The sequence below is a fragment of the Bufo gargarizans genome, chromosome 11 (genome assembly GCF_014858855.1).
Source record: "Bufo gargarizans isolate SCDJY-AF-19 chromosome 11, ASM1485885v1, whole genome shotgun sequence".
Classification (NCBI taxonomy): Eukaryota; Metazoa; Chordata; class Amphibia; order Anura; family Bufonidae; genus Bufo; species Bufo gargarizans.
The window spans coordinates 17,155,976-17,178,131 of NC_058090.1; the positions used below are offsets into that span (position 1 = coordinate 17,155,976).

Here is a 22,156-nt window from a genome sequence, read left to right on the forward strand (position 1 = left end):
GTTATGTGCATGAGGCCTAACTGCAGTTTGGAAGGCTACCCCTGTGGGCACTGTAATGGCAACCACTGACGCCAGTGGACAGCATGTAATGCCTCTGTTACCCTGCGGAGGTGCTGCAGGTAAAATGAACGCTTTCTGCCAGTTACAAAGTAAATAATCCGTTTAAAGGGGTTGTCCTGGACTTAAATACCAACAGCCTATCCTCAGGGTAGGTCCTCAGTATCATGTCAATGGGTGTTTGTTCAGTCCTATTCACTTCAATGGGACCGGACTGAACCACAGTAAAACCATGGATGTGATTCCACGGGCAGTGGACCCTTCCAACAGCTGATAGTGGGGGAGCTGGGAATTTCATATTGATGGTCTATCCTGAGGGAAAACCCCTATAAGACTTCAGGTCAGGGATGTATTTCCAAGTGTTTTTCAGTGTTGGGGCTCATGCATGCGGCCGCTGCAGTTTTTGTGGTCCAAAAATTGCTGGTCTGCAAAAAAACGGATACTGGCCGTGTGCGTTCCACCTAAAACTGACAAGAATAGGACATCTTCTCTCTTTGTGCAGGTGCCACGCAGCGGACATATGGATGTGGCCAGCACACTGTGTTCTGTCCGCATCTTCTGCAGCCCCATTGGAGTGACTGGGTCCGCATCCGACTCCCCAAAAAACCACGGCTGTGTGCGTGGAGTACTTATGCAAAGGTGATACCGGAGAACACTAGCCCGCCCGGCAGTAGACTCTGTCGCTGCATTATAGGGTTAGTCTCCTTTTGTGTGCTGAAAGCCGATGCCGTCCGTGTGTTTGGTCGCCTCTCAATGGTTCACTTTGTCAGCGTTTATTCATCTACGAATAAAACATGAGCACGGTTTTACGTTTCATTGCTCCCAGACACCCGCGGTAAAAGGTTCCCCCTCCCCCTGCGTCATATTTAGGGCAAAACTTTTTATGACCCTGCAAATCTGGAGCCCTCCTCTCTCGTGCAGTCTCTTCATACTGGAAGTAAACTTTGCTGGAGGAAGAGGCGTCCGTCGTATCAGCGACTACCCCTCAGGCACCCACCGGCGCGGACTCGTACAAGAGACTTGTATCTGCTCTCGATTGGTCTTTGGCCTCCGGTCGGTCTCCTGGGGGTATAGATTTTTGGCACTTGACTGCCCTGGCACACTGGCATACAGCTATTCACAGAGAAAACTGCCCTTGGCAGCGCGGCCGCTCCTAACAATAGGTCGGATTTCTGGGATCAGTTTCCTGTTTTGGACAAATTCAGCATCTGCGCCAAGGAGCTGGGTCACCCGAGGGTCTGGTGGTAGGTTCTGGTCGTAAGCTATTAACCTTGCTTAGTATTTCTCCCCCCCCCCCCCCCCCCTCCCAAAAAACAAAACAAAAACATTAATGTGATAAAATCCATGCAGTGCTGTGTCGTGTGATTTGGGCTTTCTGGACAGCAGGGTGACTAGCCGCTGAAACAAGACTCCACCCCCTTCAGTTGGCGCTGGCTCATTGATCAGCTGATCGCAGCAGGTTCGGATTCTGAAAAGCTTGTCACTAGCCTTTCCTCTGCAGCGGCCACTACTGGGGAAATCTAGTGTTACACTGTGGGCATTCAGTACATGAAGGGCCCCGGCCTACCATCTATATTCAAGTGCAATGGGTAGCAGGGACACATGTCAATGCAAAGTGACCGCCATCTTTCTTTTGGGTTTTAGTGTTTTGTCTGGGTCACATTGCTAGGGTTAGCAGGACATCTTGTTGCTTCCTAAATAATGTAGGTACAGATACTACTTTCTCCATGTAAATGATGTAGGCTCAGGTAGTACTGCCTCCCTGTCTCTCCATGTAAATGATATCGGTACAGATAGTACTGCCTCCCTGTCTTTCTATGTAATTGTAGTACGCACAGATAGTACTGTCTCTCATTGTATATGATGTAGGTACAAATGGCACTGCCTTCCTATAAATGATGTAGGCTCGGGTAGTGCTGCCTCCCTGTCTCGCCATGTAAATGATGTAGGCTCAGGTAGTGCTGCCTCCCTGTCTCGCCATGTAAATGATGTAGGCTCAGGTAGTGCTGCCTCCCTGTCTCGCCATGTAAATGATGTAGGCTCAGGTAGTGCTGCCTCCCTGTCTCGCCATGTAAATGATGTAGGCTCAGGTAGTGCTGCCTCCCTGCCTCGCCATGTAAATGATGTAGGCTCAGGTAGTGCTGCCTCCCTGTCTCGCCATGTAAATGATGTAGGCTCAGGTAGTGCTGCCTCCCTGCCTCGCCATGTAAATGATGTAGGCTCAGGTAGTGCTGCCTCCCTGTCTCGCCATGTAAATGATGTAGGCTCAGGTAGTGCTGCCTCCCTGTCTCGCCATGTAAATGATGTAGGCTCAGGTAGTGCTGCCTCCCTGTCTCGCCATGTAAATGATGTAGGCTCAGGTAGTGCTGCCTCGCCATGTAAATGATGTAGGCTCAGGTAGTGCTGCCTCGCTGTCTCGCCATGTAAATGATGTAGGCTCAGGTAGTGCTGCCTCGCTGTCTCGCCATGTAAATGATGTAGGCTCAGGTAGTGCTGCCTCCCTGTCTCGCCATGTAAATGATGTAGGCTCAGGTAGTGCTGCCTCCCTGTCTCGCCATGTAAATGATGTAGGCTCAGGTAGTGCTGTCTCCCTGTCTCGCCATGTAAATGATGTAGGCTCAGGTAGTGCTGCCTCCCTGTCTCGCCATGTAAATGATGTAGGCTCAGGTAGTGCTGCCTCCCTGTCTCGCCATGTAAATGATGTAGGCTCAGGTAGTGCTGCCTCCCTGTCTCGCCATGTAAATGATGTAGGCTCAGGTAGTGCTGCCTCCCTGTCTCGCCATGTAAATGATGTAGGCTCAGGTAGTGCTGCCTCCCTGTCTCGCCATGTAAATGATGTAGGCTCAGGTAGTGCTGCCTCCCTGTCTCGCCATGTAAATGATGTAGGCTCAGGTAGTGCTGCCTCGCCATGTAAATGATGTAGGCTCAGGTAGTGCTGCCTCGCTGTCTCGCCATGTAAATGATGTAGGCTCAGGTAGTGCTGCCTCGCTGTCTCGCCATGTAAATGATGTAGGCTCAGGTAGTGCTGCCTCCCTGTCTCGCCATGTAAATGATGTAGGCTCAGGTAGTGCTGCCTCCCTGTCTCGCCATGTAAATGATGTAGGCTCAGGTAGTGCTGTCTCCCTGTCTCGCCATGTAAATGATGTAGGCTCAGGTAGTGCTGCCTCCCTGACTTCTCGCCATGTAAATGATGTAGGCTCAGGTAGTGCTGCCTCCCTGTCTCGCCATGTAAATGATGTAGGCTCAGGTAGTGCTGCCTCCCTGTCTCGCCATGTAAATGATGTAGGCTCAGGTAGTGCTGCCTCGCCATGTAAATGATGTAGGCTCAGGTAGTGCTGCCTCCCTGTCTCGCCATGTAAATGATGTAGGCTCAGGTAGTGCTGCCTCCCTGTCTCGCCATGTAAATGATGTAGGCTCAGGTAGTGCTGCCTCCCTGTCTCTCCATGTAAATGATTGATGTAGGCTCAGGTAGTGCTGCCTCCCTGTCTCTCATATCAATCTGTAACTATTGACTGGCAGAATTGTGGGGCAGATCTGGAGTTGTCCTTTAAGTGTAATTGACCTATATGGCTCATATGTAGATGTGTAAGCATTAGTAGCCTCATGTACTCTTCCCCCCTTCCAGAACTATAAATGTGTGACCCAGGCTGCTGTCCCCATGGCGGGGGCCCTCTCCTCCATCTTGGTAATTCTGCTGGCAGTTCTTACAGAGAAATGCTGACAGTTGGCCCCCCACGACTCCCCCAGTGATGGGAAAGCCGATTAGCATCCTGCAGCCGGCGGATTTCCATCTCTTTCCTGCTCTGTAGATTTGCAGAAGCATTAACAACGTGGAGGTTTATGGACCTGGGAGCATTAGCGGCAGATTACTGTGAGGAGTCATTTACATGAAATGAATTTGGAATTAAGAACGTATTTTTCTTTATCAGCTTTTTTTTGTAAAATTTTTTATTTTATTTTTTTCTTGATCGCCTCTTCCATTTTGAGGTTTTGTGAAACCCCCCCCCCCCCACACTGTTTTGAATGGATTGGACATGTGTGCTGACACTCTATTCACTGTCTATGGCAGTGCAGAGCACGGTTATCTCCGCCAGTCCCATGGGATCGCATGGTGCGGCAGCGCACATCGCCACTCCATTCACACTAGGGGCATGGGTTCTGATGTATGGTCAGTTGGGTTCCCAGTGGCGGGAAAACTGTCAGCAGAAAATCTGTCGGCAGTTTTATACATGTGCACTTGGCAGCTGAAGACATCTGTGTCGGTCCCGTGTTCATATGTGCCCGCATTGCTGAGAAAAATGTTTTAATATATGCAAATGAGCCTCTAGTCTAGGAGCAACGAGGGCGTTGCCGTTACACCTAGAGAACCTAACACCTATTAACATGGGACCAACACAGATGTCTTCAGCTGCCAAGTGCACATGTAACAGGTCAGCCGGTGTCATAGGTGCCAAACTGCTGACAGATGCCGTTTAAGTAGAGGGTCTCCTACTGCTAGAAGGAATGGGGCGCTGTGCAGAATGATACCCTTTGAGGCTGTGAGGTCCCCCCCATTATGCATAGCTAATAGTTAAGGGGTTCTCTCACTTCAGCAAATTGCATTTATCATGTAGAGAAAGTTAATACAAGACACTTACTAATGTATTGTGATTGATTTGTCCATATTGCCTCCTTTGCTGGCTGGATTAATTTGTTCATCACATTCTACACTACTCGTTTCCATGGTTACAGACCACCCTGCAGTCCAGCAGTGGTGGTCGTGCTTGCACAATATAGGAGAAGGCACTGGCCCCTCTGGCGGCCGGACCCATGGGAGCGCACGTAGGCTGGTGCTCTTTCCCCATAGTGTGCAAGCACGACCATCACTGATGGATGGCAGGGTGGTCTGTAACCATGGAAACGATCAGTGTATAATGTGATGAACAAATGAATCCAGCCAGCAAAGGAGGCAATATGGAGAATCGCAATACATTAGGAAGTGACTTGTATTTTTGCTGAAGTGAGAGACCCCCCCCCCCCCCCCCTCCTTTAACAGTTAAGCAAAAAATAAAAAATATAAATAATCTGTCCGCCTGCTCGGTGTGCCCTTTAAGGCGTGCTTCACCTGCGGTGTATGTGTAGACTTCCCCCTTCCTCCTGGCTGATCTCCATAGCAATGTTCACGTGTTGCAGCTCTGACCTTGGCTGCGTTCTCCAAGCTTCTAAAACTGCAAACTAATGTAACTTCCGCACCTCTGGAGGCCGCCGCCGCCTCCTCGCTGCTGGAAACGCTCCATAACCAGTGACCTCTGATCGAGGTCACTGGTGCGTAGTAAATGGTGTCCTGTTTTTCTTTTGTTTCCCATCAGGCTGCCGATCTGAGCAAACCAATAGACAAGCGGATCTACAAAGGGACGCAGCCCACGTGTCATGACTTCAATCATCTCACGGCCACGGCAGAGAGCGTTTCCCTGCTCGTCGGCTTCTCTGCAGGCCAGGTCCAACTCATAGACCCCATTAAGAAGGAGACCAGCAAGCTATTTAATGAGGAGGTGAGTGGGGGAGGATGGGAGCAATCGCTGAATATAATCAAGTGCCAATTTCATTGGGGCGGGGTCACCCCATCAGTTATCAACTTATATGTATTATAGGGCGGAATAATTCATAGACCTCAAGCACACGGCCGTATGAGCTCTGAGCTTGATAAGTCTATGGGCGTTGCGACTGCATAATCGGCACGTCTTCCCTGGCCACAGAGCTCTCCCGAAAGCCACAAGAGCGAGGCGTGAGGTCTTCTGAAAGGATGCACCCCGAAGTTTTAATGAAGATTCTTAAAGGGGTTGTCCTAGACTAAAAAATGTCCCCCGTATGCCCGGGACCCTCACACTGAATCTTCTTACTTGGTTCCCGCACCGCCACAGCTGCAGACGGGGACGAGCCTCCCTAGCGTCACCCGCGATGCTAATGAGGCTCGTCTCAGTCACAGCCTGCCATTGGCTGCTCTCCCTCCGACACTGAATGTTTTCATCTGTGCACGGGAAGAAGCGGCGGTGCAGGGACCAGGAGCGGCATAGGGAGCGGGACATTTTTTTGTCTTGGATAACCCCTTTTTAAAGGGGTTTCTGGATAGGTCATCAGTATCTGATCGGTGGGAGTCCGACACCCGGGACCCCCCGCCAATCAGCTGTTTGAGAAGACACCGGCGTTTGCAGTAGTGCCGCAGCCTTCTTTCTGCAAACCGAGCTACCTCGAGCACCAGTGCCTTCTCAAACTGCTGATTGGTGGGGGTCCCGGGTGTTGGACCCCACCAATCAGATACAGATGACCTATTTACCAGTCTAATGCGGATGACGGCAGAGTCCTGTACATGTAGCCAGTATAGCTGCAGATGAGATCTGTATGGTTCCATACTTAGGGATAGGATGTGCTATTGATAAGGCCTCATGCACACGGCCGTCGCCCATATTGTGGCCCGCAAACAGTGTGACCACAATATGCGGGCACCGGCCGTGTGCTCACCGCATCACAGATGCGAACCCATTCACTACAGAGTGCTTCAGTGGGGTTTCTCTCTGTGCCTCCGCACCGCAAAAAAAATTAAAAATTATCGAAATATGTTCTATTTTTTTACGGTGCGGACAGATCACGGACCCATTCAAGTTAAATGGGTCTGGATCCGTCGTGGCAACCTCACGGATGTTGCCAGTGCATTGGGAACCACAAATTGCGGTCCCCCAATGCACGGAACGGCAGAGCAGTGTCCTTGCTGCCTTTTCAGGTAGATTACCCATCCCTGTTGCCGCTGGCCTACATTTCACCTTTGACCAAACCCTTGCTTTAATTAAAGGGGTATTCCCATCTTATAAAGTGTTGGTTTAGCGCTACGTACCCTTCACTTTTGCTATACATTGGCACCCCGTTATGCCATGACTGATGTAGAAAATGAAAATCAGACTTCGTATATGCATAGTCTCTTTTTTAACAAAGCTAGAACCAGCCCTGTACCTCACATGGATCCAGAGATCTCCCCATCGATTGCTTCAAGTGTTCTGCTACATTAATTTCAAGCTGGCAGCTCAGGAGTGTGTCCTTTCTCATGTCCTCCTTGCTGTAACTGCCTCAGCTGGTGACAGTTGGAAGATGTAAACTGAGCGTGTGCGACCACCAGAGTGAGATCAACAAGAAATAAGGAATAGGACAAACAGCAGGGGGCACTGCACAGATACATTTTTATTGAATAGCTCAGTGGCTGTGCCACATATGAAATTACTGCCTAGTTAAAGGGATTGCATGATGCCCTTAATAAAAAAAAAAATAATATGTAAGTCTTAGGTCAGATTCACATATTACAGACCAGTGTACCACCCAGGTATAGTGAAGAGAACTCAACATCCTAGAGTCCTCTATTTCTTATATTCAGAAAGGAGAAATGCGTGACCCCGTCCAAGTTTGCAAAAGAGGGAGACCTATTGATTCCCGTGTTCCCCCCCCCCTCCATGAAAAATGTGTGAATCAATAGTTCCTCTTTTTTTTTGCAAACTTATTTTTTTAAATTTTTTTTAGCTTGAGGATCCAAAATTTGGGATTTGTGACTACTGCACCCTCCATTTCTAGATGCTGCTGACAACTTCACCCTGATCTTACATTCGGAGGCTGCGCAGTGCTGGGAATGTGCAGCTCACATCTGCATCTTCTAATGAGCTACGGCATGATCAGAATGGGGTTTCAAGATCTCTGGGTGCTGTCGGTGAAGGGAAACCTTGCCGCCCAGCTTCAGAAGCCCCATTCTGAAGTGTGTGTGTGTGTGTGGAAAAGGTTTTGGTTTGCCCATCTCCGTAGGATCAGCCCCCTATTCCTCGTCTAAATTATTTTTTATTATTATATTTTTTTTCTTCTCTTGTCTTCCACAGAGGCTAATAGATAAGTCAAGAGTCACCTGTGTAAAATGGGTTCCGGGCTCCGAAAGCCTCTTCCTTGTAGCTCATTCCAGTGGGAACATGTACTTGTATAATGTGGAACACACGTGCGGTACCACAGCGCCCCATTACCAGCCCCTGAAGCAAGGGGAAAGCTTTGCCGTTCATACCTGCAAGAGCAAGTCCACCCGAAACCCTCTGCTGAAATGGACTGTGGGAGAGGGAGCCCTTAACGAATTTGCGTTTTCCCCAGACGGGAAGTTCTTAGCCTGTGTGAGCCAAGATGGCTTCCTACGCGTGTTTAACTTCGATTCTGTGGAGTTGCATGGTACTATGAAAAGCTACTTTGGAGGACTCCTATGCGTGTGTTGGAGCCCGGACGGGAAGTATATAGTAACGGGTGGAGAGGACGACCTGGTGACGGTTTGGTCGTTTGTCGACTGCCGCGTAATAGCCAGAGGTCAGGGGCACAAATCTTGGGTCAGCGTGGTGGCGTTCGACCCCAACACCACTAGCGTGGAAGAGACAGACCCCATGGAGTTCAGCGGAAGCGACGAAGATTTCCAAGAACTGATCAACTTTGGCAGAGACAGGGCGAACAGTACACAATCGAGACTGTCAAAAAGGAACTCTACCGACAGTCGCCCAGTCAGCGTGACTTACAGGTTTGGTTCGGTAGGCCAAGATACGCAGCTGTGCTTATGGGACCTCACGGAAGACATCCTTTTCCCTCACCAACCTCTGTCAAGAACGAGGACGCACACCAACGTCATGAACGCCACGAGCCCGCCCGCCGGGAGCGCCCCTGCCAACCCAGGAACGAACGGCAACAGCATCACGACGCCAGGCAACGCCATACCTCCCCCTCTTCCGAGGTCCAACAGCCTCCCCCACTCTGCCGTCTCCAACACCGGCAGCAAAAGCAGCGTGGACAGCGCCAACGCTTCCGGCGTCAGCAAGTTCGCCACCCTGTCCATCCACGACCGCAAGGACAGGCACCACGACAAAGACCACAAGAGGAACCACAGTATGGGACATATATCAAGCAAGAGCAGCGACAAACTGAACCTAGTGACAAAAAACAAAACGGACCCGGCTAAAACGTTGGGGACCGCGCTCTGTCCCAGGATGGAAGACGTCCCCTTGTTAGAGCCTCTTATCTGTAAAAAGATAGCACATGAAAGACTAACTGTGCTTATTTTTCTTGAAGACTGTATAGTCACTGCTTGTCAGGAAGGATTTATTTGCACATGGGCAAGGCCTGGTAAAGTGGTAAGTTTTAACCCTTAATGCTGCATCCAGATTAGAATGTCAGTGAGTCGCCGTAGACCCCGTCACCTGCTCGGCGAGGAGACCCGATAGGAGCCGATCGGTTCCTGCAGAAGCCGGAACCTCCTTCCCTGACTATCTCGCTAGCTTCCCGGCAAACCGATTTTGGCCGAGCCGACAAAAAAAAAGAGGCAGCCTCCGCGTCGGGCATGTGACGGGTCCGCTTCAACCTGTCGGGATAACGCCGACATTTCTTTCTCCAATTCAGTGTAGAGAGCTGTTAATTATTATAATTTTTTTTTTTTCCTTTCTTGCCGAGACATAATTTGGTTACTGCATGTCATACCGTTTCGAATCATTTGAAATTTTGCCACAGCAAAAACCGTGTTGGAAGTGGGCGGGGGGGTTTAGAATTACATGTAACATCAAAGCCTATTGTGCCAACCAAAGAAAATAGAAAAATACAAAAACCTAAAAAACAAACGAAACATAACACTAACCAGAATTCGACAAGGTGGGGGTAGAGAGGCATGCAGATCACGGGGGGACGTGGCCCGGCTTACGTGGAGGCACTTGTCAATGTACTGGTGAAGAAGAAAAAAAAAAAAGCGAAGTAAACGTGGACGCAAGTTTATCCGATAAGATCTGTATTTCTGTAAATAAAACAGTTACCTTGATTTCTTTAGTTCTTAATGTGTAACTCTTTCTTATAACACTTGACCGATAGATCTGCCAGTCACCGACCCCCAAAAAAGTGATTTTGATTTTTGCCTAGATATATATTTTTTTATTTTCTGCATTTTTAGGGCCCATTCACACGGCCGTAGTGCTTTGCAGATCTGCAAAACACGGATACTGGCCGTGTGCGTTCTGCAATTTGCGGACAACAATAGGGCATGCTCCATCTTTTCTGCGGAACCACATATGCGGACAACACACGGTGTGCTGTCCGCATCTTTTGCGGCCCAAATGAAAAGAATGGGTCCGCACCCATTCCGCTAAATTGCGGAACGGATACAGACTCCTTTTTATGGCCGTCTGAATGAGCCCTAATAGTGAGGTTTGTTTTTTGCATATTTTTTAAAAAAAAATATATTTTAAAAATAGCTAGGTAGGGGTCTCATGTGGCGCAGCAGCTCAGATACTTGCCTCACTGGGCTGGTGCTGAACTTGTAGGGGCTCGAGGACGGATCTGATTTAATTTACGTGCGATGTTGGATCATTTTGCGAACCCTTTTCTTATCCCATACTGATTGTGACTCGCATGATGTCTTGTACTCCGGTCACCTCCAAAGCTGCATCCTGAATTCTGCTGACTACTTTCGGGTTCTGAGCTCGCTGCCGCCACCTGCTGGTTCAGTGTCTGTATAGAGCATGTTTGGATGAGTTTTCGGTGTATTGCGGGGTTTACAGTGAACGTAGTGATGTATGTATAATCTTTGCAGGCTGTCGGCTTGGTTGCGAGGGGTCTCACAGAGCTTGGGGGGGGGGTCAGAATTCTGCACGCAGCTTTTGGGTGTGACGGTAGCATAGGACGTGATGTAACGGGATCAGTCCAAGATAAACCAGGGAGACGCGAAGATAATGAACATTATGGGGTAGATTTTGGAAATCTGTCTTAGTTGCTCCTAGCAACCTATTCACCTTTCATTTTCCAAAGGAGCACAAAAAAAGGTAGAATCTGATTGGTTGCTATGGGCAACTAAACCAGTTTTCCTTTAAATCCAGTTTTGCTAATTCTATCCCTATGTTTCAAGCAGTCTCATATTAAACTCTATGGAAGGTAGAGGTAACCGTCCTGGCACTTCAGGGTTGGTTTTAAAACCTCTGGGGCCCAAAATGGTGTTTTGTTCCCCTCCGCCTCTGCCCCGTAGTATTTTTTTTAAATGGCAGAAACCAACATTTCTGATAATGTAAAACAAGGTTACATTTGACCCCTAAAGAGTTAGGCCTGTGAGCAATTCATAGTAATAGGTGATAAATGTATGATCACTGGGGGCCCAACTGCTGGGACCCTCATCGATCACCAGAATTGGGAGTCCCTCAGTCCCCCTGTGTGAATGGAGCAGTGGTGTGCCTCCGTCAACCCCATAGAAGTGAATGGAGCAGGGCCCTGGGGGGTGGCCCCCCAGTCTCGCAGGCGTTCCAGCAGTTAGACTCCTACGATCATACATTTTGTCACCTATCCATTGCTGTTTGTGGGCCAACTCCTTTAAGGGGCCACAACACAGAATCGACAAGGGTTATTTTATTAATATTCAAAATTTGTTTAAAATAAATAAATCTGGAAACGACTAATTGCTAATGAGCTAATTGCCTCTTGACCGGTTATACAGAAGTGACCACTTGCCCCAATTAGTACCCATATAAGATCTGTCCCTATGACACCGGCTGACCTGTTACATGTGCACTTGGCAGCTGAAAGAATCTATGGCGTCCCATGTTAAAGAGTCTTTCACCTAAAATGACCATTCTACACCACAAACATGATGATATCCATTACATTCCCCATATTATAATCTTACCTTTCATATTGCTGTCCGTCGCCTATTCGCTCTTAAAAACGCTTTTAATCCATATGCGGCCGGTGCCCAGGCTCCACGGCGCTGTTCAAATCAAACCCCTCCCCTTTCACCCCTCTGGCCCGCCCTCGGTTCTTCAGATGTCATCCTCCAGTCAATGACAGATCCGGCGCCTGCGCACTCCATTACCCACTAGGGCAGAGGCAGCAGAGCGTTTAATGCGCATGCGCCGGCCCGTACATCCCGATATTTTGGCAGTTTACTTCCGCCGGCTAGATCGGAATGTACGGGCCGGCGCATGCGGATTAAACGCTCTGCTGCCTCTGCCCTAGTGGGTAATGGAGTGCTCCGGCGCAGGCGCCGGATTTGTCATTGACTGGAGGATGGTATCTGAAGAACCGAGGGCGGGCCAGAGGGGTGAAAGGGGAGGGGTTTGATTTGAACAGCGCCGTGGAGCCTGGGCACCGGCCGCATAAAAGCCGCCCCTGGGCACCTTCAGAACCTAATTGGCATATGGATTAAAAGCGTTTTTAAGAGAGAATAGGCGACGGACAGCAATATGAAAGGTAAGATTATAATATGGGGAATGTAATGGATATCATCATGTTTGTGGTGTATAATGGTCATTTTAGGTGAAAGACTCCCTTTAATATGTGCCCGCACTGCTGAGAAAAATGAAGATTTATTATATGCAAATGAGCCTCTAAGAGCAACGGGGGCGTTAACATTACTCCTAGAGGCTCTGCTCTCTCTGAAACTGCTGCGCCCTCTGCACTTTGACAGGGCCAGGTGAGATGAATTTTACACTGCCTGGTTCTGTCAAAGTGGAGAGAGCGCAGTCTCTAGGTGTAATGGCAATGCCCCCGTTGCTCCTAGAGTCTCATTTGCATATATTAAAACATCCTTTTTTTTCCCAGCAATGCGGGCACATATGTACATGGGACCGACACGGATGTCTTCAGCTGCCAAGTGCACATGTAACAGGTCAGCCGGTGTCATAGGTAGTGGGTGCGGACAGTCCAGGATTGGCTTGTGTGGTTACATATGGTGCTAAATTCTGCCATAGCGACCAATGGAAAATTTTGATCTCTAAAATTTTTTTTTTTATATATATCTAAATCTAATTTGAATTTTTTGGTTTCCCCTACTAAGGCCACTTTTCACACGAGTGCACCCAGTCCAGGTAATAACGTGCCACGTTTCCAGACCAAATACTGCTCCTCCGACCCGAACTCACAGCGTCATAATAACTTGGGATGCTGCAGGTTCCTGTCTGACCGCGGTCCGCTGTACTGTACTCGGCAGACTGTCGTCATGGCAGGAACTCGCAGCATCGTCTGTCCTTTGGGATGCTGCAAGTTCAGGTCAGAACAACAGCATTCGATTTTGGGAAATGCGGCCGTCACAGGGAACGTGTTTCCCCAACTGAGCATGCTCGGGCCAAAGATTGAGATTCTTCTGAGAGGAAAACAAAATATGGCTAAAATCTGACATGTATTCGAAATTCGAGGCTGACCCTTGGATTTCTGCAGCAGAGGTTTGCATGTTGTGGATCTGCCTAACGATTTGGCCACAATGAATGGTGCCAATCCGTTTGTGGACCCCCCCCCCCCGCTGTGGTTTCCGTGCCAAGAAAGGTCACGTCTCTTCTCTTTCTATGCAGAGAAATCCACAACCATAGATTCCCATTGAAAACAATGGGAGGTGGACTAACTGCAGGTTCCATGTGGGTTTTGGTGAGGACTATACACCAAAATCCGAGTGGAATATAAGCCGTGTGAACGTGCCCTAAATCTTTGCACACCTGCCGTCATGAAAGGCCTTGTCCTCCTGACGGCAGTCACCATAGACCTCAGTGGGGAGCGTAGGTCAGGGCTAGGAGAACTTGTCAAGTGGAGTCCTTACAAGGGCCACATACCCCTGGAGCCAGCCCTGCTCTGGACTATATGATCTCCGTGGCACCAGTCTTGCATCTTTACCTTTGCGCCTACATTTAGGGTACCCCTACCCCCACACCTATATGCTTGGTGTTCATATCCTAAGTTAATGATGCTCTGCGGTGACGTTTTGCGAATTTGCTGAAAGAAACAACCAAAAAATTTCAAATGTTTCTGGGAGATGAGTATGCAGTACCAAAAACGTCGGAAATCTAGATTAGAGGTCGGAGGCCCGGTCCAGGTAAGTGCCAGCTTCGAGACCTAAATGCACAATATGTGGGTTTATACTACGAGAATGAAATCTTGTAATGAGGCCGAGGGTCTGGATGATGGCGTTATCCTTTGGGCAGGGCTGAGAGGCGGAGCATGACACAGGGATCCTCTAATGTTCATGCTCCACCCTTGTGATGTTTTATTTGCTGCTGTACATTTTTCCCCTCAGTTCCAGGTGGGGACAGGTGCAGCACCATACATCTGCTTCCCTTTTCCCTTTTAAAGCCCATCTGTCAGCAGTTTTGTCCCTATGACACCGGCTGACCTGTTACATGTGCGCTTGGCAGCTGGAGGGATCTGTGTCGGTCCCATGGTCATATGTGCCCGCATTGCTGAGAATAATGTTTTAATATATGCAAATGAGCCTCTAGGAGCAACGGGGGCGTTGCTGTTACACCTAGAGGCTGCGCTCTCTGTAACTGCCGCGTCCTCTGCACTTTGACAGGACCAGGTAGGTATGATCACATTTTCACTGCCTGGTCCTGTCAAAGTGCAGAGAGAGCAGAGCCTCTAGGAGCAACGGGGGAGTTACCATTACACCTAGAGGCTCATTTGCATATATTAAAACATCATTTTTCTCAGCAGTGCGGGCACATATGAAGATGGGACTAACACAGATGCCTTCAGCTGCCAAGTGCACATGTAACAGGTCAGCCGGTGTCATAGGGACAAATCTGCTGACAGATGCCCTTAAGTGCAGAGCTGTATTCGTTTTAGCCACCGCACATCAGACATTATCCTGCGGCAAAGACTTTTAAAGGGAACTTGTCACATTGAACATGGTGCCTGTGCTGCAAGGAGCATGCAGGAGGAACCGAGCGTAATAACTTAATTTCCTGCTCATTTTGGGCTTTAAAGTCCAGGAGGCGGTCCTACCAGTGATTGACAGCCAGCTCTGTATACACAGTCCTAGAGGGCAGGCTGTCAATCAGATAGGACCGCCTCCTCCATACAGCTATCTCTGTGTACACAGTCAGAGGGCAGGCTGTCAATCACTGATGGCACAGTCTCCTCCAGAATGAGCAGGAATTTAAATGTATAAAATATAACTTATATTGAATCTTTTTCCCCCCAAAAAAAATTATATATATATCTCTCTGCTCCGCTCCTCCATGCTGCTGGCAGACTGCACTGCAACTTCATGGTGACAGGTTCCCTTTAAACCTGGAGCCTGACGCTGTGGATTTTCAACCCCCATTTATATTACACATGGAGATTTGCGGTGGATATTTCCACAATGTGTGTATCTACCCTTATTGCGATCCCTTAATGGGAACCAGTCAGCCGCCTCGGGCCACCCCCACATGCAGCACGGACAGCCTTATGTACACGACCATATGTTTTGTGGTCCGTGCTGCATCCACATTTTTTTGCTGACCCATTGACTTCAATGGCTCCGTGGTCTGCATTTTGTGGACATATTTTATCTTTCTGTGGAGTTGACATATGGATGATCCGCGTGCTTTCAGATTCAAATGTCCATTCCGCAAAGAGACAGAATGTGTCCTGTAGTTGTCCCCAAAATGCAGACCACAGGTCTGCAAAAAACATGGAGCATGGACAGTATCCGTGTTTTGCAGACCTGTGCACGAGGCCTGTCCGGACCATGCCTGCGAGGCATGGTCGGGCGCACACGTCTCCACTATGTTCATTTTTCTTTGAGACTGCTGGAAATGGCCGTGTCCTGCACTCGGCTGTCTGCGGCAGTCCCATAGTTTCCATCTCAATACAAACCATTAAAAGGGGTTGTCCAGGATTAGATAAACTTGGTTGCCCTCTTCCAGAAACAGCGCCACACCTGACCGCAGGTTGTTTCCGATATTGCAGCTCGGCTCCATGGAAGTGGATGAAGACTGAGCTACAACGCTTTTCTGATCCTGGACAATCCCTTTAAACCGCCGTGGTAAATATTACGGCTGTGCCGTGATTGGTTGATGTGGACAACAGACCGCTTTCTTTCACAGCTTGGATGCCAAAGTGCGACCAGACCTATCACCCAGCCTCTGTGATAAATATGGCGCAACAGACAGACCGACCCCAGATGCCAAAGGCATGCCCGTCCCATGTAGATGATCTAGATGGATAAAAAGCATATGACCTTTTTGCAGTAGGATCGGGACTTAACGAAATGTCTGCTCAGTGGGAATAAGAGGGGGAGAAGTGCTGCTAATGTAGGAGTGGTTGTCTGCCAGGTGTGAATATGCTTGTAGTGTAAATGCGATGACTGAACTGTAGAAAGTTTCTAGTAAGGCGCTTATATTAGTTCTGTAGCTGCATTTATTTTTGTGTGTGTGTGTGTGTGTGTGTGTGTATATAAAGTTAAAATTTTTAGGAATAAAAAAAATTATATAAGACAATAGGTGGGTCTGGGTGCTGCACTGTGGTCACCTGTAGTTGTGGCTTTGATCTGCAAGTACAGGTGCAGCCTGGCAATCGGCTGCACCACAAGGGTAAATTCACACGTTCTGGATTTGTCTCGGGTGTAATCGGCACCAAATCTGCACATAAAGCCACAACACACTTGCCAATGTAAACTCTATGGAGCTGCCCCCTCCCCTAACGGGTCTGTTCTAGGAACTAAATATTCTGCAGCATCGAGTCTTAGAACTGTTTTGTAATTCCTCTATTATTCTTACTAGAAGTTTGACTAAATCTCCCCCCCCCCCATATGGGAGTTACAAGTTGGGAGTGTGCCTGTGCCTGTGCCCATTCTTGGATAGTGTGAGGCTGTGCAGTAACACCCAGCTGGACTTTTAGTCCTAAACTAAATAGAGGGATGGCGCAATATAATTATAAGAATAGACGCTGCAAATTGGTCCTTTCATATGGAATCCAACAGCTACGTCAGAGGTAACTTGTCCTCGTTAATGAAATCCATATGATTTTGGCCGTGCTTCGGCTGCATGAGCTAAACTGCAGCACGTAGATCTGGATCCCATAGGCCAGTGATGGCCAACCTTGGCACTCCAGCTGTGGTAAAACTACAACTCCCAAGATGCCCCCCTTGCTTGGCTGCTCTCAGAACTCTGTAGAAATCAATGGAGCATGCTGGGAGTCGTAGTTTCACCACAGCTGCAGTGCCAAGGTTGGCCATCACTGCCATAGGCTATACCTCACACACGTTGGTGGCATATCCTAGCTATATTTTCGCGCTCCAATCTCCAGAACTGGGACCCCCAAAAGTGGAGGAGAGCACACCGTACATCTGCGACCACCTCTGCATTCACTTATGAATGGAGTTACGGGACTGCCAGAAACTGCCGAGCCAGCGTTTTTTTTATTTTTCCTATTTTCGGACCTCCCATAGCAATAAATGCAGTGTGCTCTCCTTCCCTTTTGAGGAGGGGGCCTTGTCCTGGAAATAAGTGTGGGTCCCGCTCCCGTTCCTATCTGACATTAGTGGCATGTCGCTAGGATATTTGCCACTAATGTCTTAGATGGCCCCACATGGACTGAGAAATGGATAGCAATTATTGGGAACCAGACAGATGTTTCCAATAATTGCCTGATCATCAGCAGAGATGAGGGCTGCGTTTACCTCTGCTGTATGGGGACAAGCGATCGCTTGTCCCCATAGGAAATCACTGTTCCTGGGCAGCAGATTGCTGTTTAAGGGCTCATGCACACGACCGTATGTATTTTGCGGTCCTCAAAAATACGGATGACATCTGTGTGCATTCTGTATTTTGCGGAACAGAACAGCCGGCCTCTAATAGAACAGTCCTATCCTTGTCCGTAATGCGGCCAATAATGGGTCATGTTCTATTTTTTTTAATATTTTTTTTTTGCGGAACGTAAACACAGACATACGGAAACGGAATGCACACGGAGTGACTTCTCTTTTTTTTTTTTTTTTTTTTTTTTTGTGGACCCATTGAAATGAATGGTTCCGCCAAAAAAAAAATATGGAATGGACAAAGAAAGAAAATACGTTTGTGTGCATGAGCCCTAAACGTCACAATCTCCTGCACATAAGCAATGATTTTTGGTGTCAGAACGGCAGGATCCAAGCGTTTCTCAGGTGATCGCCGTCACTTTTTTCCACAGGGCAATTATTGGGAACGAGTGTCTCTATAAACGCTGATCCCCATTAATATACTGCACTTTGTGGTGTGTAATTGGTCTTATGTTTTGTTTTGTTTTTTATTATTATTATATCTTGCAAGGCTGAATGATTTGGGTTAAAAAAAAAAAATTTTTTGGGTTCATGATTAATTTAAAAAATGCTTTGTCCACAGGGTTTATTATCATCCCAAAATCAAGCGAATTCTCCAAGTGGAACAGTAGTATAGCCATGACACTACCGCTATAGCGAGACACACACTACAGGAGCAGACGTACAGACAGAGGAACCAGGAGCCGCTCTACAGCCACAGAGCGTCAGAGTAGAACACGGGCAGAATGTCTATACGGATCCCTGTTAATATACAGGAAAAAATATATATAAAAATCACACAAACGACAGGATATACTTGGCAGAGAATTTCTCTCCGCTTGGTCTTTAGTCCTCACGACCACTCACCCAAGAAATATGTGTGTATATATATATATATAAATAAAAAAACCTCCAATAAACACGACTTCCTTAGCCGTTACAGTGGATCTCCATACTAGTCCATTCATTCCTCTTTGCTTTCTATTTTTCAATGTAATTTAATCTTCATAAATATAATGTAAAATAAAGTCTGCCTATTGAAAATCCCCAGTCATTTTAATTTTATTTTTTTATTAGATGGTTATTAAGATTTAATCCACCATTGTGTATTGCACTGATTTATTTTATTTTTTTAAACCTACAATGGTTTAGATGAGCGTCTGGAATGCACTTGATATGAAAGCAGTCATTCTCTCCAGTGACTTGAAATGTAATTTTTTTTAAATTCCCCCTAGGAAGATGGAAGCTGCAATTTTTAGTTTATCATATATATATATATATATATATATTTTTTTTTCTTTATTAAAACAAAATGTTTGCACTTAAAAAAATTAATTAAATGCAAGTTGAGAAAAATTTTACTTTGTGTGTAATTTAAAAAAAAAAAGGAAAAAAAAAATATCCAGGAGAAAAAGGAAAACTGTTGTGAAGCTGAATCTCCTTTGTATCTATTAAACCTTTATTTTAATATTGTGGTTTCTAATGCCTCTGTATTATATGTAAAAATAATGTAATGGAGTGCTGGGCCGTGGGGGTTTTGATCATTACACTAGTCATTTTCATTATATGAAAATAGTGATTTCTAATTAAAAGAGACATATTAATATTACGTTTTTGCATATGCCTTCTGTTTTATTGGTCACCTGATATCTTGCTGTGCTCCGAGCTCTAAAAAACGTGTTTGCGGTAAGACGCAACTCAGTCTCTAGAAGAGCGTCCTTACGTTGTCGTATTTCTATCAGATGAGGGGGTAAAAAAATAAATAAAATAAATTGGGGTCTCTGTCTGTAAGAGTTTCATATTTACAACCCAAGAAATTAAATATACAAATTAAAAATTGTCAACTGAAAGGAAAATTGGCAATTCAAAAAGTGATGGCATATCCTTAAAGGGATTCGCCACTTTTTTTTTGGTTTCCTAGCCAAACCTGCAAAGGGTAAGCATACTTGAGGTACTTTTACACTTGCGTTTTTCTTTTCCGGCATAGAGTTCCGTCACAGGGGCTCTATACCGGAAAATAACTGATCAGTTTTATCCCCCTGCATTCTGAATGGAGAGTAATCCGTTCAGTTTGCATCAGGATGTCTTCAGTTCAGTTGTTTTGACTGATCAGGCAAAAGAGAAAACCGCAGCATGCTACGGTTTTATCTCCGGCGAAAAAAAACACTGAAGACTTGCCTGAACGCCGGATCCGTCCTTCCGGTCTGCACATGCGCAGACTGAAAAAAAAAAAAGGTGAAAAAAATCAATGACTGATCTGTTAAGACGGATCCGGCATTTCAATGCATTTTTTTCGACTGATCAGGATCCTGATCAGTCTTACTAATACCATCAGTTCGCATACATTTTGCCTGTTCCGGCGATGGAACTGCTTGCCGGATCTCTCTGCCGCAAGTGTTAAAGTAGCCTTAACAGCTCCTTTGCTTCTCGCTGTCAACATCTGCTTTGACACTGCCGCAGCCAATCACTGTTGAGCTGCTCCCCTTGCATCGGGTCAATTGGTCATGTAGCGCAACAGAGGGCAGGTCACCGCTGCCACCAGCGATTGGCTGCAGCAATGTCAAAGCGGATGTTGACAGCAGAGGTCCCAAGTGAGGCCGCCGAGGACAGGGAGTTGGGAGCAGGTAAGTGTTCTTCCCTTTAGCAGGTCTCGCCAGGACAGGTGTGGGCGGGAGTGCAAAAAGGTGGCCAACACCTTTCAGATGTATCATCACTAAGGAACCGAACCAGAGTTCGGGGAATTTTTTTTTTTTTTACAGTAAAATTTTTTTTATGAAGTTATTACACGGTCACATGAGACTTCGAAGTAATAACTTTGGCTCATCGGAGCCAATACATTGTAATACTATACAGCGCTCCTACTCCATACAGTATTAGAATGAAGTTTTATGCAAATCGACTTTGGATGTTTCATCTTCGCTAATTCCTAATAATCACTTTATGGGGGGGGGGGTCTGACCTCTGGAACCCCTACTAATCCTGTGTATGGAAAGGGCTGCAGCAGTAATATAGCGTTGTCCCTTCCACCGGTTTGCCATGTAGAGCAGCGCTGTCCGCTCTGCAGGAAACTGCAGCATTTCTCCAAGTGATGAGAGCGCTGCTGTACAGTTCTTGGTTGTGGCAATGCGTGCTCTGCGACGCAACATTTTCTGGTCGTGTGACGTGGCCTGGGATGCCATGTAGCCCCAGCCAGCAATACATATTAGATCGCCCCGGGTTTGATTCCTTTGCGTCTCCCAACCCCTAATACGTACACAAGTTTCAAAGGGGGGAAAGGAGAAAGCTGCTACCCGACGCCTCTGGCGGTAGATTAGCTCTCGAGAACAAAAGGATTTGGCATGTTGAAATCTAACAACCCAATCCCTCTTTTCTACTACGTTATCTCCCTGTGCAGATTAGATGGTCGATCAGTCCTGATGTAATCGTCAGTTTGGGCTCATGCACATGGTGATATCATGACTGTTTTATACGGCGCGGTACACGACTGTACCTTTTCCTCATTTCTTGGCAGGAGGATTGTCCTTTTAAACTTGGGCCTCATTCACATGGTCATATTCTGGTCAGTGGCACGTGACTGAGCCTGTAGGAGCGGTGTGGCCCTGTTGTGTGTATGAGCCCTTACAGTGTTGAACCTGATAAGGCCTCATCCACAAAATACAGATACTGGTCGTGTGCACGCCGCAACTTCTTTTGTGGAAATGTCTATTCTTGTCTGCAAAAAAGGACAAGAATAGCAACATGTTCGATAATTTGCAGACAGCACGCGGATGACATCCATGTGCTGTCTGCATTTTTTTTATATTTTTTTTTTTGTAGCCCCATAGAGATGAATGAATACAATCTTGTGCATGAGGCCTAAGCCCTCTTTCACACGGGCGTCATGTTTTTTGCCCGGATAAGATGCCTGTGTGTTGCGGGAAAATGCGTGATTTTTCAGCGCGAGTGCAAAACATTGTAATGCGTGATTTGCACGCGCGTGAGAAAAATCGGCATGTTTGGTACCCGAACTGCTTCACAGAAGTTCGGGCTTGGGATCGGTGTTCTGTAGATTGTATTATTTTTCCCTTATAACATGGTTATAAGGGGAAATAATAGCATTCTGAATACAGAATGCATAGTACAATGGGGCTGGAGGGGTTAACATTTTTTTTTAACTCTCCTTAATCCACTCGGTCCCCAGCCCGATTGTCACCTAGCAACCAAGCATTAAAAATCGCACTGCATCCATACTTGCTTGCAGATGCCTGCGATTTTCACGCGGCCCCATTCACTTCTATGGGGCCTGCGTTGCGTGAAAATCACAGCCCCATAGAAATGAATGGGTCCGGATTCAGTGCGGGTGCAATGCGTGAGTTGAACGCATTGCACCCGTGCTGAATACTCGCCCGTGTGAAAGGGGCCTAGGGTAAAGATAAGTAGAGTAGTAATTATAAATTTAGGGGGTCATTTATCATCTGAAGTACACCACTTTTTGGTCGAAAAAGGGGATTTGTGGGCGAATCTGCGACTTCCCCGCTAACGCTACTTTTACGAGGTGGCGAAAAAAAG

At 47.2% G+C, this 22,156-nt stretch overlaps 1 protein-coding gene across 1 annotated transcript in view; it reads left to right on the forward strand.

The window, feature by feature from the left end:
* The window catches only part of WDR20 (WD repeat domain 20), a 29,871-nt gene extending 11,217 nt beyond the window's left edge, over positions 1–18,654 (forward strand). The window contains exons 2-4 of the mRNA XM_044271436.1: positions 5,406–5,588; positions 7,947–9,224; positions 18,192–18,654. Coding sequence (XP_044127371.1) covers positions 5,406–5,588; positions 7,947–9,224; positions 18,192–18,245 — 1,515 coding nt within the window. The 3' untranslated portion in view covers positions 18,246–18,654. The remainder of the gene's footprint in view (positions 1–5,405; positions 5,589–7,946; positions 9,225–18,191) is intronic.
* The last annotated feature ends 3,502 nt before the right edge of the window (positions 18,655–22,156 follow it).